At 47.0% G+C, this 16,832-nt stretch overlaps 1 protein-coding gene and 1 pseudogene across 2 annotated transcripts in view; both read left to right on the top strand.

The window, feature by feature from the left end:
• OSBP2 (oxysterol binding protein 2) overlaps nt 1-16,825 on the top strand; it is a 144,776-nt gene extending 127,951 nt beyond the window's left edge. The window contains exons 9-14 of the mRNA XM_017868937.1: nt 1,756-1,876; nt 2,093-2,188; nt 2,264-2,355; nt 2,419-2,639; nt 15,048-15,280; nt 15,408-16,825. Coding sequence (XP_017724426.1) covers nt 1,756-1,876; nt 2,093-2,188; nt 2,264-2,355; nt 2,419-2,639; nt 15,048-15,280; nt 15,408-15,550 — 906 coding nt within the window. The 3' untranslated portion in view covers nt 15,551-16,825. The remainder of the gene's footprint in view (nt 1-1,755; nt 1,877-2,092; nt 2,189-2,263; nt 2,356-2,418; nt 2,640-15,047; nt 15,281-15,407) is intronic.
• On the top strand, nt 11,092-13,964 carry LOC108527590 (eukaryotic translation initiation factor 4H pseudogene; annotated as a pseudogene). Its single transcript, XR_001884850.1, has one exon. The product of XR_001884850.1 is annotated as a eukaryotic translation initiation factor 4H pseudogene (transcript).
• Nucleotides 16,826-16,832: the final 7 nt, after the last annotated feature.

Here is a 16,832-nt window from a genome sequence, read left to right as displayed (position 1 = left end):
CCAGCCACCCCTTCCCCACGGAGACATGCCAAGACCCAGGCCCAGGAGCCTCAGCAGTGGCAGCCCCATGCTGAACCTGGGCGTCCTGGTTGAAAACGAGGTGATTCTGTTGGTGCCAGCATTGCCCTGGCTTCTGGCATGAGCATGGGACGCTGGCCATTCAGATCCTGGTGCTAGTTGAAGAGGCTGCAGCTGCTGCAAGGCCCTGTTAGGAGGCGGCCGCAGTGACCCACGCAGGGGTGCGGTGGCCAGACCTGGGTGAAGGGGGAGGCCGGAACACTGGCAGCTTTTGAAGAATAAGCCAGCTGGTTTGCCGACGCTTTGGATATGGGGGTGGGAGGCAGTCAGGGTGATCCCAGGTCCTTGGCCTGAACCCTGGAGTGAATGTATTTCTCCATTCAGCAGAGGTTAGATGCCCTTGACATGCCAGGTGCTGCTCAGGCATGGAGGTTTCAGCTGGGAAGTGAACAGACACGGCTCCAGTTCTTATGGGGCTGGGAAAGCAGGGTGGATACTGTGGCTGCTTCCAGCTCTTTTGGGTGGTCAAGGAGCAGCTTTGCTGATGCAGAGAGTGTGAAGGGAGGAAACGAAAGGAGGGTGGAGAAGCAGCAGCTGGAGGTGTGGTACACCTGGGGTGGGGCCTGCCTCCTGACCTGCCAGAGGAGCCCTCTCCTGTAATGGAGGGAGTGGCCCACAGGGAGGCCTGGGAAGGTGGAGGTGGGAGTGGAGGGGGCAGATACTGGATGCATTTTGAAGGAAGGGCAGGCAGGCTTTGCTCAGGGTTAGAGGAGGAGCATTAGGAGAGCCATAGAGGCTGCAGAGCATTTGGTGTGAGTGGTTGGAAGGGCAGGATGCTGAAGTGTAGGTGAGGAGGAGGCAGAGCTTCCCACGGGCTCCTTGGGGAGGCATCAGCTGAGTTCAGGGCCAGCTCACCATCTCCCAGGGTGGTTTGCAGCTGGGCCTGCACTCCTGGGGCATAGGAAGCAAGTAGGCACCTTTTTCGGAGACAGGAAGTTAGGCGAGGCACACTAGGGGCAGCGGGAGCCCGGCTCTGCCCTGGTCGGTCTCTGCCTGTCTGAGGGGAGGTGTTCAGGGGCAGCTGGAGGCCAGGGGCAGGGCTAGGCTAGGGCTGCTGTCCTGGGGAGTAGACTTAGGAGAGGGAAGCCTGGGTCCCACGGCCACAGGAGCATGGAATAAGGAAGAACAGACAAGGGAAGTTTGGTGGCACTGCCAGTGAGGCAGGGGAGGGCTGGGCCGGGGACAGTGCATTGATGTGGATGCCTGCTCTGGAGCCAAGCTGGCCAAGGCCCAACTGTCCCTTGGCTAAAATCACACTGCCAGTCTGGGCCCCCTTGATATAACATGGCACAGCAGCCGCACCGGGCATGTGGGGAGGATTAGATGAGAAGTGGACATGGAACCCTCAGCACAGTGTGACACCCTTTGTTTTATCAGCCCTCAGTGCACCTGTCACAGGCATGTCTGAGGCATGAGGTCTGCCATCACCCCTATTTCACAGCCCAGGAGCCAGGCACTGAGAGGCTCAGGACAGCACCCGGATGCTTTTCTGCTCAAGGCAGTGCCTTCCTGGGGACCTGCCTTGGGTCCATGGCCACCTGAGGAACAGCCAGGACTGCTCCTATGGCCACAGAGCTGTGCCTGCTGAGACAGCACAAGCTGTCCCTCCCTGGCTGGGGGAGGTGGAACCTGGGCTCATGTCTGGCAGATGCTCACGTCCTATGGGTCTGGTCTCAGGTGAGCCACCATCCCCCCTCAGCTGCGCACTACGTGTTCTCCAAGCATGGCTGGAGCCTCTGGCAGGAGATCACCATCTCCAGCAAGTTCCGGGGAAAATACATCTCCATCATGCCGCTAGGTGAGCTGGGGCCCGGTGCCTTCCTGGGACAGAGACATTCTGCCTAAGAGGGAGGATTCTGGTGATGCAAAAGCCAGCTGGGGGCTTCCAAGGGAGGCCTCCCTGTAGGCCTGCCTCTCCAACCCCCAGCCTGGTTCTCAAGACACCAGGCCTAAGGGCAGACTGGCCAGAGCCCTGCATGGGGGGCATGACCTCTGACCTGTCCCCCACCTCCAGGTGCCATCCACTTAGAATTCCAGGCCAGTGGGAACCACTACGTGTGGAGGAAGAGCACCTCAACTGTGCACAACATCATCGTGGGCAACGATCCAGGTCAGGGCCCCTGGGGATGGTGTGGTGTATTGTCCGTGGGCTGGGCCGCTGACCACTTGCCCTCTCTTCGGCTAGTCAGGTGGACATTCGATGATTGTGAACCATTATTAGACCATATGATCGCGGTGCAGCTGAATGTTCCTGCCCGTACAGTCTACTTCTCCAAAGTAGGCACACGGAAGTAAGCAGGACCAGCCCCACCTCTGAGCACCCAGGGGGCCCAGGGCTAGAGTGTGCGCCTATGCTGGTCCTGCCAATGTCCACAGGTGACAGGAGTGGTGAGTGACAGCCAGGGCAAGGCCCACTATGTGCTGTCTGGCTCGTGGGATGAACAAATGGAGTGCTCCAAGGTTGTGCATAGCAGTCCCAGCAGCCCCAGCTCTGACGGGAAGCAGAAGACAGTGTACCAGACCCTATCAGCCAAGCTGCTGTGGAAGAAGTACCCGCTGCCGTGAGTAGGGCTGGCAGGGGCCCCGCCACAGGCGTAGGACAGGGGTCAAAGGAGAGGGAAGGAGGACAGTGGACAGAAAGCAACTGACAGGCACAGGAGGTCGGGAGGGTTCAGACATGGGCAGAGAACAATAATATGCAGCCGACATCCCAGTGTGAAGGCAGATACCCAACAGTAAATAAATGTGAAACTATCAAACACTATGCACAGACTTTAAGTGAGGTGATAGGACAGAGCCCCTCCCTGTTCCTCCCTACAAGAAATAAAAAACATATTTGAAAATAACCATAGGAAATAGAAAACTATAAAATGTGGCATAGGAAAGTCCTAATAGAACAAATAGAAATTTGACAAAGAAAAATAATAACTGAAATTGAGAACCCTATGGAATGGTTTAGTAGCTAGAATCTATCACCTGAACACAGGTCAGAAGATGTGATAGAACTGAATTTAAAGAGACAAAACCCAGAAAAGACAAGAAGCTACAGGGAAAAGACAGAGTGAGGTCCCTGGAGCAGGCTCCCTGGCCTCCACTGGGAACTAGTTTGAGTGCAGAGTCTCCCGTCAGACCTCCTGCAATGGAATCTTGTAAGCTTGCTCAGCAAGATTGAGAGCAGGGTTTGGCATACTTCTAGCAAGAGTCCCAAAAGGGAAGAGGAACTGTACCTGAAGATAAAATAACAAAGAACTTCCTGCACCTAAATCTATACGGTGAAACTAAATCAGAGGAAACTATTAAGCAGCCAGATTTTAAAAAGACATCACTTTCCAAGGAGCTGTTCCCTTATCAACAGAAATGGGAGCTTGAAGACAGTCAAGTGATATCTTCCGTGAGCTGAAAGATGCACTGCCAGCCTAGAATTATACACCCAGGGGGACCATCTTTAAAGAATGAAGGTGAAATCAAGGCATTTTCAGGCAAACAAAAAGCTTAGTTTGGCACCAGCAGACCTGCATGAAAGGATATACCTCAGGCAGGAGGAAACTGACCCCAGAGGGAAGATCTGAGGCATATGAATGAATAACAGATACTGTGCACCTACATAAATGCTGAACAAACAAGAATAATGTGGGGTATAACATTTTAGAATGCGGCTGCACAGTAAGAAGAGGAATGAAGGGAGGGAAACTGCTCAAAGGCCCCCATGCTGCCCTGGAAGAGAATCAAGATGCACATTCACTTCTGACTGTATGAAGTATGTTTATTGCTATTCCTAGGGTAACCGCTAAAATAATCCATTTAGCTGGAATCCCAGAAGAAGAATTTAAAAAAAAAAACGAAGAGGGAGATATAATGAAGATAAATTTCCCAGAGTAAAAGCAAAGGATGAAAGACCCTGTACTGAAGTATGCTCAAGACAAGAAATAAAGAAAAATGTTCATCTAGATCATGCGATAGTCAAAATGAAGACCGAAGAAAAATATTCTAATAGCTTCCAGAGAGGAGCAAAAGATTTTAGTCAAGGATAAAGAATCAGACTGACATCAGATTTTTCAACAACCAACACTGGATTAGTATTTTCTAAGTTACAAAATTAGAAAGCAGAATTTTCTATTTAGTCAAAGTATCGTTCACATATGGGGCCCTATCCTTTGGCATGCAGCCTCAGAAGTTTTGCCACACAAAAACCCACAATGAAAACAGTATTGGGCCAGGTGCGGAGGCTCATGCCTGTAATCCCAACACTTTGGGAGGCGGAGGCAAGAGGATCACTTGAGGTTAGGAGTTCAAGACTACCCTGGCCAACATGGTAAAACCCCATCTCTACTAAAAATACAAAAATTAGCCAGGCATGGTGGTGGGCACCTATAATCCCAGCTACTCAAGAGGCTGAGGCATGAGAATCACTTGAACCTGGGAGGCAGAAGTTGCAGTGAGCTGAGATCATGCCACTGCACTCTAGCCTGGGAGAAGAAAAAAAAAAAAAATGAACACTGGACATAGTACTTAAAAGGGGGGATGGGGGGAGCAAGGATGTCACAATAGATGAATAAAGGGCTTTTGTTTGCTTTTTCATTGTTTTTTGTTTTGAGATAGAGTCTCATTCTGTCGCCCAGGCTAGAGTGCAGTGGCATGATCTTGGCTCACTGCAACCTCTGTCTCCCAGGTTCAAGCAATTCTCCTGCCTCAGTCTCCCGAGTAGCTAAGAGTACAGGGGCATGCTACTATGCCCGGCTAATTTTTGTATTTTTAGTAAAGACGGGGTTTCACCATGTTGGCCAGGCTGGTCTTGAACTCTCGACCTCAAGTGATTGGCACACCTTGGCCTCCCAAAGTGCTAGGACTACAGGTGTGAGCCACCACACCCAGTCTAAAAGTTATTTTTAAAATAATTGCTAGGATCAAAGAAAAAGAGAAAATATGTCCATAATAATGAAGATTTAAAAGTTTAGATAATGTTAGCATGATGGAATTTGAGGAGAAGGGGAAGGATCTCAGGGATGTGAAGAAATGCTAAGTTCTTATTGGAAGGAAGAAACATTTATAAGATTGTTAAAATAGTAAGAGAAAATTAAAAGTAGCACAAAAATTATAAATTAACATGATAGCAATAGGCCCAAGCATTATAATAAATATAAATAGATGAAGCTTACCAGTTAAAAAGCAAACTACTGACAAACTGGATTTTTTTTTAAGAGACAGAGTCTCGCCCTATTACCCAGGCTGGTATCCAGTGGCACAATCATTGCTCACTGCAGCCTCAAACACCTAGGTTCAAGTGATCCTCCAACCTCACACTCCTGAATAGCTAGGACTACAGGCATGCACCACCATGCCTGGCTAATTTTTTAAAATTTTTTGTAGAGACAGGGTGTCACTATGTTGCTCTGTCTGATCTCAAACTCCTGGCCTCAAGTGATCCTCCAGCCTCAGCCTCTCAGAGTGCTGGGTTTACAGGCACAAGCCACCATGCCCGGCCTAACTGGATGTGTTAAAATCCAGATACCTGGACCTTCTAAGAGATTCCCAAAATATAAAGGTATACAAAAGTTGAAAGTAAAAGACACATATCATGAAAATACTAACAAAGAGTTAAAATAGCTGTATTAATATCAGGTAAAATAGACTTTAGGACAAAAGCATTATTAAGGAAGGGAAAGTTGCTATAATAAAGGTTGAGTTCATCAAAAAGATATAATAGTTTTAAACATTATGCATATAATTAAATGCCTCAAAAATATACAAAGCACATATTGATACTTAAGGAAGAAATAGATAAATCCATCACCACAGTGGGAAATTGGGAGGTTTCTGTAAACCTCTTTCACTTGTTGATAGGTCAAATGGAAACAACTGAAAACAATCCAGCAAGTATATGGAGATCAAAACAATATAGGCTATACAGACTCATGGATACAACTCTGAGAATGTATTTTTTTCTCAAGTATACATGGAATGTATGCAAAAATTGATTGTGTACTAAACCCTAATGGAAGCCTCAAAGATTTACAGAGTAGCATACAGACCACAATCTATAAGACAAGATAGAAGTTACAAACAAACTGATCAAAACATCCCAAATATTTGGGAAAAAAATTAAGTTGCTAAATTAACAGGCAAAACAAATTAGAATGAAAAAATGAAAAACATGTAGAACTGAATGATATAAAAGATATTTGGCCGGGCGCGGTGACTCATGCCTGTAATCCCTGTACTTTGGGAAGCCGAGGCAGTTGGGGGTGGGGATCACCTGAGGTCAGGAGTTCAAGACCAGCCTGGCAAACATGGTGAAATCCTGTTTCTACTAAAAATACAAAAATTAGCCGGGCATGGTGGCATGTGCTTATAATCCCAGCTGCTTAGGAGGCTGAGGTGGGAGAATCGCTTGAACCTGGGAGGCAAAGGTAGCAGTGAGCTGAGATCGTGCCACTGTACTCTAGCCTGGACAACAGAGTGAGACTCCATCTCAGGGAAAAAAAAAAAGAAAAGAAAAGAAAAAGATATTTAAACTGGCTGGATGCAACAAAGGCAATGCTTCAAAGGAAATATATTGCCTTAAATCATTTAAATAATGTTGAGGCTTTCTCCTTTCTGAGTTTCAATTCTAATATTAGATAAAGTTCAACATAGAAATCCAAAGAAAGAAGAAAAAATACTTTAAAAAGAAGAGCAAGAGCAAAAGCCTGTGCAACATAGTAAGACCTCATCGCTACAAAAAAAAAAAAAAAAATGTTTTTTCTTAATTTTTTCTTGATTAGACAGGCATGATGATACATGCCTGTAGTACCAGATACTCAGGAGGACTGAGGTGGGAGGGATCACTTGAGCCCATGAGGTCGAGGCTGCAGTGAGTTGTGAACACACCACTGCACTCCAGCCTGTGTGACAGAGCAAGACCCTGTCTCAGAAAATAATAATAATTTTTGGCCGGGCGCAGTGGCTCACACCTGTAATCCCAGCACTTTAGGAGGCTGAGGCGGGCAGATCACCTGAGGTCAGGAGTTTGAGACCAGCCTGACCAACGTGGAGAAACCCCGTCTCCACTAAAAATACAAAATTAGCTGGGCATGGTGACGCGTGCCTGTAATCCCAGCTACTCAGGAGGCTGAGGCAGGAGAATTACCTGAACCTGGGAAGTGGAGGTTGCAGTGAGCCGAGATCACACCATTGCACTCCAGCCTGGGCAACAAGAGCAAAACTCTGTCTCAAAAATAAAAATAACAATAACAATAATAATAATTTTGGCTAGACATGGTGGTTCATGCCTCTAATCTCCTGTATTATTCCATTTTCACACTGCTATAAAGATACCACCAGAGAGATTGGGTAATTTATAAGGGAGAAAAGGTTTAATTAACTCACAGTTCTGCCTGACTGGGGAGGCCTCAGGAAACTCAATCATGGCGTAAGGCGAAGGAGAAGCAAGTACCTTCACAAGGCAGCAAGAAAAGAGCAGAGTAGGGGAAACAGCCACTTACAAAACCATCAGATCTAGTGAGAACTCACTTATTATCACAAGAATAGCATGAGGGAAACCACCCCCATGGTCCAATCACCTCCCACCAGGTCCCTCCCCTGACATGTGGGGATTACAATTTGAGATGAGATTTGGGTGGGAACACAGCCAAACCCTAGCATCCCAGCACTTTGGAAGGCTGCGGTGGGAATATTGCTTGAGTTCAAGAATTTGAGACCAGCCTGAATATGGCAAGATACCATCTTTATATTAATAATAATAAAAGCAGAAATCAATTTTTAAAAAGTCAAAAGCTGATTCTTTGAGGCACAAAAAAACTGTTAAAATAGAAAACTACTGACAAGACTGAGCAAGACAGAAATAAATATTAATGAAAAAGGTTTAATGGGACATATAAAGTATAAACACATAATTAAAACTTAGATCGGAGGACCAAATTCTTAGAAAAATATAACAAGAACTAACTCCAGCTGGGCACAGTGGCTCATGCCTATAATCCCAGCACTTTGGAAAGCAAAGGCAGTTGGATCGCTTAAGCCCATGAGTTCAACACCAACCTGGGCAACAGCAAGACCCTGTCTCTACAAAAAAAAAAATTTTTTTAATTAGCCATGTGTGGTGGTACACATCTGTAGTCCCAGCTACTCAGGAGGCTGAGGCAGGAGGGTTACTTGAGCCCAGGAGGTCGAGGCTGCAGTGAGCCATGACTGCTACTGCATACCAGCCTGGGTGACAAAGCAGACTCTGTCTCAAAAAAAAAGAAAGAAAAAGAACTGACTCTAGAAGAAATTAAAAACACGAACAGTCCTATAATAAAGTAACTGAAGCAATAGTTTAAAAATTACCATAAAGAAAACACAAGGCCCAGATAATTTTACAGGTGAATTCTCCCAATTGTTTCAGAAACATATTATTCCAATTTTATATAAAGTGTTCTAGATCATAGAAAAAGGAAATATTCACCTCTCCTATACTGTGAGGTCAGGATAACCCTCATACCAAATTAGACTAAACTAGCAGTAGGAAAACAAAAGTTCTACCCTATTTCACCTATAGTAATAAATATATAAGCAAAACTCCAAAACAAGATATCAGAAAATCCACTCCAACAGTGTATAAAAAAGATAGCATTCTATAATCAGATCGAATCTATCCTGGGTATACAGAATGATTTTATATTAGAAAATTCATAGAGTAATCATATTAACAGATTTCAATAGATTCAGAAAAAGTGTTTTAGGTGCCTAGATACAAGATTAATATACAAAAGCCAGTTGCACTTCAGCAAACAACTAGAAAAATGCAATTTAAGATAAGACACCAAGGCCAGGCGCAGTGGCTCACGCCTATAATCCCAGCACTTTGGGAAGCCAAGGCAGGCAGATCACCTGAGGTCGGGAGTTTGAGACCAGCCTGACCAACATGGAGAAACCCCATCTCTACTAAAAATACAAAATTAGCCAGGCGTGGCGGCACATGCCTGTAATCCCAGCTACTCCGGAGGCTGAGGCAGGAGAATCACTCGAACCCAGGAGGCGAAGGTTGTGGTAAGCCGAGATCACACCATTGCACTCCAGCCTGGGCAACAAGAGCAAAACTCCATCTCAAAAAAAAAGAAAAAAATACCAATTAACAGCATATAACATCAAGAACCTTGCAATAAATCTTATAATATATTCAAGACCTCTATAGAAAACATTATAAAGCTTTAATGAGATACCAAAGAAGAGCTAAATAAATGGAGAAAGATATAATGTTCATGGATAGAAAGTATTGTAAAGATGTCATGATCTAAAAAATCAGTAAATCAAACAAAACCCCAATAGGGACTTTCATGGAACTTGATATTAGAATTTTTAAACTTATATTGAGGAATAAAGGGCCAAGACATTTCTGAAGAAGACCAAAGAAGACTTACCCTACTAGATACCAGGATTTTTATTTTGAAACTCCAGTGGAACAGAATAGTGAGCCCAGAAACAGACCCTTGGATATATGTACCTCTGATATATGATATGACAAAGGTGGCAAGATGGAATGGCTCACCAAATGGATATGGGTAAAAATGATTATCCCTATGGAAAAAGATGCACTTAATCCCTCCCTCACATTATAAAGAAAATCAACTCCAAATAATGGCCTAACAATAATATTAAGTTTGACTTATTGTAAACAATGACTTAATAAGTTTAAAAGGATAAATATCTTTTAGACCCTAAAGAAATATTAAGACACAAGCATTCATATATTTGACCATATTAAAGTACTTTTGTTCATTGAGAACTTTACTCACTAAAAGGCAATTTAAAGAAAGTGAAAAGACGATGCATAAACAAACTTGGAGAAGGTAATCATACCTACACTTGACAGAGGATTATTATCAAGAATACAGAGTATTTTATCACAGTTAAAATAATAATTTTAAAAGATCACATAAAGAACTTTTTTTGAGATGGAGTCTCACTCTGTCACCCAGCCTGGAGTACAGTGGTGTGATCTCAATTCACTGCAACCTCTGCCTCCCGGGTTCAAGCGATTCTCCTGCCTCAGCCTTCTGAGGAGCTGGGATTACAGGTGTGCACCACCATGCCTGACTAATTTTTATATTTTTAGTAGAGACAGGGTTTTGCCATATTGGCCAGGCTGGTCTCAAATTCCTGACCTCAGGTGATCTGCCCACCTCTGCCTCCCAAAGTGCTGGAATTACAGGCAAGAGCCACCACGCCCAGCCCACATATAGAACTTCTAATCAACAAATAATGTAAAAGTAATGGGAAAATGTACAAGAGTCATGAACAAGAATTTTGCAGAAAAAACATATATGGACAGTCACCATATAAAAACCATATACGTTGAAGAAGCCATAGATCTATAGTATCTCTGATACATTGCTGCTGGCAATGTAAATTGGCACAACACTTGGGAAAACAGTTTGGCTTTACCTCCTAAAGATGAACAATCCACCAGGTGTGATGGCTCACGCCTGTAATCCCAGCACTTTGGGAGGCCAAGGCAGGTGGAACACCTGAGGTCAGGAGTTTGAGACCAGCCTGGCCAACCTGGTGAAACCCTGTCTCTACTAAAAATATAAAAATTAGCCAGGCATAGTGGCACACGCCTGTAATCCACATACTACTCCAAAGGCTGAGGCAGGAAAATTGCTTGAACCTGGGAAGTGGAGGTTGCAGTGATTCGAGATGGCGCCACTGCACTGCACTCCAGCCTGGATGACAACAGTGAAACTCTACCCCCTGCGAAAAAAGATGAACAATCACATAGTCATAACACAGTAATTCTACTTCTAAAAATATACTCAAGAGAAATTCTTGCAAATGTACAACAGGACTTATGCATACGACTATGCATGAGACTATTCTAATAAAAACTTGGAAACAACACAAATTTATTGAATGAATAACTGTGGTACATTTGTATGAAGGAATATATACAGTAGCTAAAACTAAACCCTAGTAACATGAAGCAATATAGGTAAATCTTAGCAACATAACAAGAAAAAAAAAAGCAGAAGGTGTTGCAGCAGTACTGGTGATGGCCACGGTTCCCGTAGCCAGAAGGAGTTGCCCACAGAGCCCCCCACGCAGCATACATATAGGAAATCTACCTTTTAATATGGTTCAGGGTGATATAGATGCTATCTTTAAGGATCTCAGCGTAAGGAGTATACGGGTAGTCAGAGACAAAGACACAGATAAATTTAAAGGATTCTGCTATATAGAATTCAATGAAGTGGATTCCCTTAAGGAAGCTTTGACATACGATGGTGCACTGTTGGGCAATCAGTCACTTCATGTGGACACTGCAGAAGGCAGAAAACAAGATAAAAGTGGCTCTGGATTCAGAAAAGGTGGCCCAGAGGACGAGGCTTCAGGGATGACTTCTTAGGAGGCATGGGAGGTAGTCACCCAGATGACTGGCAAACAGGCCCCGCAATGGGCACCCACGTCAGAGATGATCCTCCCCTCCACGGATCCAACATGGATTTCAAAGAACAGACAGAGGAGGGAAGAGCACAAAGACCACGACTCCAGCTTAAACCTTGAACGGTTGTGACACTCCTCAATCAAGTAGCCAATCCCAAGTCTGCTATCTTCAGGGGTGCCAGACCCAGAGCGGAATTCATCCACAAGGAGCAAGAATGAGCCTGTGGTTGGGAGGGAATGGGACTTGGGGGGTTGGAGCAGGACCACAGGCTGATGAGTCCCTGGGCCATGTTCCTGCTGCTTCCACTTCCGCCCCTGCCACTGGCCTCCCCACAGTGGAAACACAGCTTGTTGAGTGCGTGCCAGCTGTTAACAAGTGGTTTTTAGTACATGGTGGGCTTTGCTGTATCTATGTAGCGCCTGTTCGTCTGTTTTTTTCTTTCTACCACTGCTTCCCCATTTTCCTTCTGTCCTTTTCCTCCCAGCTCCTTGTTTTCCTAGCAGCACATGGGGTTCCCCCGACGTTCGGAAGTGGCCGTGTGGGGGAGTCATTTGGGCTGCGGTGCTGCATCATTTTTCTCCTTGGCTTTCTCTTTTTACCTTAGACACTGGCCTGACTCCAGGCGTTTCCTTTCATTTCTTCAGTGTTTCTCTTCTGACCTGCATGTTGAGTTCTGTATTGTGTTGGCTTCCAACAAAAACCAGAAGTCACTGACAGACTGAACTGCAGTATAGTATTCAGCTGTGATGGACATAGAGCATTGGAGGCACCTTGTTTTCACAACTAGGATAAAAACAGCTGTTAATCCTTGCAGGGTCCTTTCCATTCCTATTGAGAGGGAGCCCTGGCTCCATGACCCCTTCCCAAAGTGGACTGTCCAAAGGGATAGGCTCACATGAGAAACAGCGAGACCTGAAAGTGGAGACCATGGAATAGTGGTGGGGAGTCCATGGAGAAGATACAGTGAATGTTCGTATGCGTTCACGTGTTTTTGTTACTGCTCTTTCGAGGCTGTGTCCCAGCTAGTTCACTCCTTTCACCAGACATGGTCAAGGTTCCCCTCTCTGGCCAGCTGCAGCGAATGGCCAGATGGTTTCTTTTCTGCTGGGCCGAGGCACTTTGGGGGTTGGAGGGTAGTGCCAGCACTGCACTTGGTTGACTGCAGCGCTGACACAGCGTTTCCCCAAATCCCTGTTGCCTGTGTGTTTGTGTTTATCTGTTCCTAATATAGACAACATAACGAGATAACTGTGCTTCCCACCTCCCCTTCAATCCATAGCCAAAATGGGTCTAGAATCTGGTACTTTACTCATTTCCCTTGATAAATGAAATTGTACTATGCAGAGCTGTCAGGAAACTTCAGATAACCGTATAGGACTTCAGCTGTCTAGGTCTGTGGCTGCATCTTGGGGCACACTTGATTGTTCCCATGTGCAGGGTTCAGCACTTACCTGGGAGTGGTAGGGGTTAGGCTTTTGAGCTTGAATGCCTATGTGTGAACAGATGAAAAATCCTTCAGTACCCAAAATCCCAGTCTTCCCTTTGGGGAGAAGTTGGGGGGTGGCTGGCAGCAAGGGCCTAGGAAAGAGACCCTTGCCGGGTGATGGCAGGGAGGGGTGGGGCGCCCAGCGGAGTGTGCTTAGTAATTGGTCACTGGCTGTCATCCTTGGCTTCTCCTACTGTGTCTTTGTTACAAGTCCTCAGCAATCCACAGAACTAACTCTCCTTCCTTCTACCTGTCAGCTTCTCTGCTTCTGAGATAAGAACCATTTCTGTAACACCAATACTTAAGAAAGACATGCATTATGTGGTGTAATCAAACCTGATGCTTTCAGATCATCTACTTACATCTTCAATGTGGATAAGATAAAGAAACAAAACAAATGCATCTAAACTTCTGGGCAATCCAGTTGATTTTTAAATGTAAGAATGGAATTCCAAACACAACACATTCAGCTATATGACAGAAAGTAAATCTATGGATATGGTATTTTGTGAAGGATCTTTTCAACAAAAGAAATCCTTACATAATGTACACACACACACACACACACACACACACACATTAGGAAAGCTGGACTAACTACAACCCAAGTAGAGAAAATATCAACAAGGCCTGCTGGACAGTTACACAACCTTGCACTCAACAACTGTGGCAAATGCGTTCTCTTCAATCACATGGAACGTGTGCAAAAATTGCCCATATACTGGGCCATAAAGCAAATTTCAAAGGACTGAAATTATGCCAAGTATATTGTCTGACTCCAAGGCAATTATGCTAGAAAAAAATGACTAGAAAAATCCTCATATAGGCTGGGCATGGTCGCTCATGCCTGCAATCCCAACACTTTGGGAGGCCAAGATGGGCAGATCAATTGAGGTCAGGGGTTCAAGACCAGTCTGGCCAACATGACAAAACCCCATCTCTACTAAAAATACAATAAAATTAGCTGGATGTGGTGGTATGCCCTGAAATCCCAGCTACTCAGGAGGCTAAGGCCAGAGAGTTGATTGAACCCAGGAGGCGGAGGTTGCGGTGAGCGGAGATCAGGCCACTTCACTCCAACCTTGGCCACAAAGTGAGACCCGTTTTTGTTTTGTATTTTTTGAGACGGAGTCTCGAACTGTCGCCCAGGCTGGAGTGCAATGGTGTGATCTCGGCTCACCGCAACCTCCGCCTCCCAGGGTTCAAGCAATTCTCCCGCCTCAGCCTCCTGAGTAGATTACCTGGGATTACAGGTGCCTGCCACCATGCCCAGCTAATTTTTAGTAGAAACGGGGTTTCACTCTGTTGGCCAGGCTGGTCTCGAACTTATGACCTCGTGATCCACGGGCCTCAGCCTCCCAAAGCGCTGGGATTACAGGCGTCAGACACCGCGCCCGGTGGAGGCCCTGTCTTCAAACAATTTTAAAAAAAGAGGCCAGGCACTGCAGCCTGGGCAATAAGAGTGTAACTGTTGGCCGGGCGCAGTGGCTCAAGCCTGTAATCCCAGCACTTTGGGAGGCCGAGGCGGGCGGATCACGAGGTCAGGAGATCGAGATCATCCTGGCTAACACCATGAAACCCCGTCTCTACTAAAAATACAAAAAATTAGCCGGGCGAGGTGGCGGGCGCCTGTAGTCCCAGCTACTCGGAGGCTGAGGCAGGAGAATGGCGTAAACCCGGGAGGCGGAGCTTGCAGTGAGCCGAGATCATGCCTGGGCGACAAAGAGAGACTCCGTCTCAAAACAAAACAAAAAGTGAAACTGTCTCAAAAAAGAAGAAGAAGAAAAAAAAACATAATAGAAAAGAAGAAAAGCCAGGAAATACTAAGCTAGACAATTCCCAGAGAAGTCTAATGTGGCAAAACGGCGGCAGGTTGGCCATGTGAGCATGGAAGTGTGGCGAGCAGAAAGCAGTTGTTTGCAGCCACTGGGTTCCGGCGGGTGGGCTCACTGGGGTGGGCCCAAGGCCAGAGGGAGTCCTGGAGGCCGGGAGCTGCAGGGTGGGGAGAGCGGCCTTGCAGGCGTGGTCTTGCTCACACCTCCGCCACCGCAACTGCCACAGGGAGAACGCGGAGAACATGTACTACTTCTCAGAGCTGGCCCTGACCCTCAACGAGCACGAGGAGGGCGTAGCGCCCACCGACAGCCGCCTGCGGCCCGACCAGCGGCTAATGGAGAAGGGCTGCTGGGATGAGGCCAATACTGAGAAGCAGCGGCTGGAAGAGAAGCAGCGCCTGTCGCGGCGCCGGCGGCTGGAGGCCTGCGGACCCGGCAGCAGCTGCAGCTCGGAGGAAGGTGAGGCTGGACGGGAAGGGCGCCCCACACGGGAGGAAAGGGGTGCCCGGGTGGGGGTCCCGCGGGGACAGATTCCGGGAGAGCATGCCACCTGCCGACCCACCAGCCCACTGTGCCTGCCCAGCAGAGAAGGAGGCGGATGCCTACACGCCACTGTGGTTTGAGAAGAGGCTGGACCCGCTGACCGGGGAGATGGCCTGTGTGTACAAGGGCGGCTACTGGGAGGCCAAGGAGAAGCAAGACTGGCACATGTGCCCCAACATCTTCTGAGCGCCACCCTTGCAGCAAATACAGGCGCCTGCACAGCCCGGCCCACCTGTTCATTAATGCACTCAATTTAGTACTGAATGGTCTTTCTCCCAGCCCTTCCTGTTTCCTTTCCTATTTTTTTTTTCCCACACTTTCTTGGGACTCCCACCTTGGAAGGAGGAAGGGCTGACCTGGGTTCTCTTCAGCCCCCAGGTGCGCCGGGTCACCCGTGCCCCTTTATTATGGACCTGGGCCCTACTGGAACCCCTGCCCCAGTTACCACAACTCAGGCCGGCTGGCCCGGGCCACGGGCTGCGCAAATCACCAGCCCCCAACCCAGGGAGGAACTGGCCCCTCCTAGGGAGCCTCTTCGACTTTTTTAGAAAAATGATCTCCATTTCTTTCCAGCCATGATGTTTAGTAAATATTTTTAGTACCGCAGTTAGCAGACAGCTTTCCAAGTGTGCTTTCTTGCCACAAAAGTGTCCTGGCAAGAGCCCCTTATTTTTAAGACATCAGGAAGCCAGACCCCTTTGAGTTGGGATAATTTTGTAGCTCAATATATCAAGTCCTCGATGGTATCTGAGCTGCCCACACCCCCACCTGCCAGGGCCCCACAGAGCCCAAAACAGAAGGGGGCTACCCCAGCCCAGCAGAGCAGAGAGTTTCTGGAGCTCCCACCCACAGATGCGGGAGGCAGTACTGATGGCATCCCCCATGTGGATTTGAGGGCAGCAGTCCCTGGCCTCACCCTAGCCAGCCCAGGTGGCTCCCTAGCCCCAAGAGGCCAGGAAGGGCTGGAAGGCAGGGCCTGCAGGTGCTCCCCACCCTGAGACCCAGGCCCCAAATCAGCAATAATGAACAAACCCTTGGCCCAGCCTGGGCTGGTGACCCAGGCACCAGAGACCTTGCATCCCTCCTCATCCTAGGAGGCCCCTGGGGGTGCCCCATCTCAGTGCCCCCTGAACTCTTTATTTGCCTAATTTATATATAGAGAGATATATAAATATATATAAAATAGCTATTTTGCTTAAATTTCTACAGTATGTAAAAGTGAAAAAATGATGAAGACGGGCGCGCCTGTCTGAGTTTGGCCCTCATGTCAGCTGTGCCCTTCCCTCTCCTCATGCCCCCTTCCAGCGGCTTCTGCCAACCATGGGGGGCTGGACCACCATGGTCACTGACCCAGCCCCTCAGAATCCCACACTCCAATCCTTTCCATTTCAGTTTAGTCCTAAAAGTTCATCACAGGGTTTTTCTTTCTACTCCAGGACTGGTTTTGTTCATATATATATATATATAT

The sequence above is a fragment of the Rhinopithecus bieti genome, unplaced genomic scaffold (genome assembly GCF_001698545.2).
Source record: "Rhinopithecus bieti isolate Rb0 unplaced genomic scaffold, ASM169854v2 scaffold_4666, whole genome shotgun sequence".
Taxonomy (NCBI): Eukaryota; Metazoa; Chordata; class Mammalia; order Primates; family Cercopithecidae; genus Rhinopithecus; species Rhinopithecus bieti.
The sequence above is the reverse complement of the archived record's forward strand: the minus strand, read 5'-3'. Positions and strand labels throughout refer to the sequence as shown.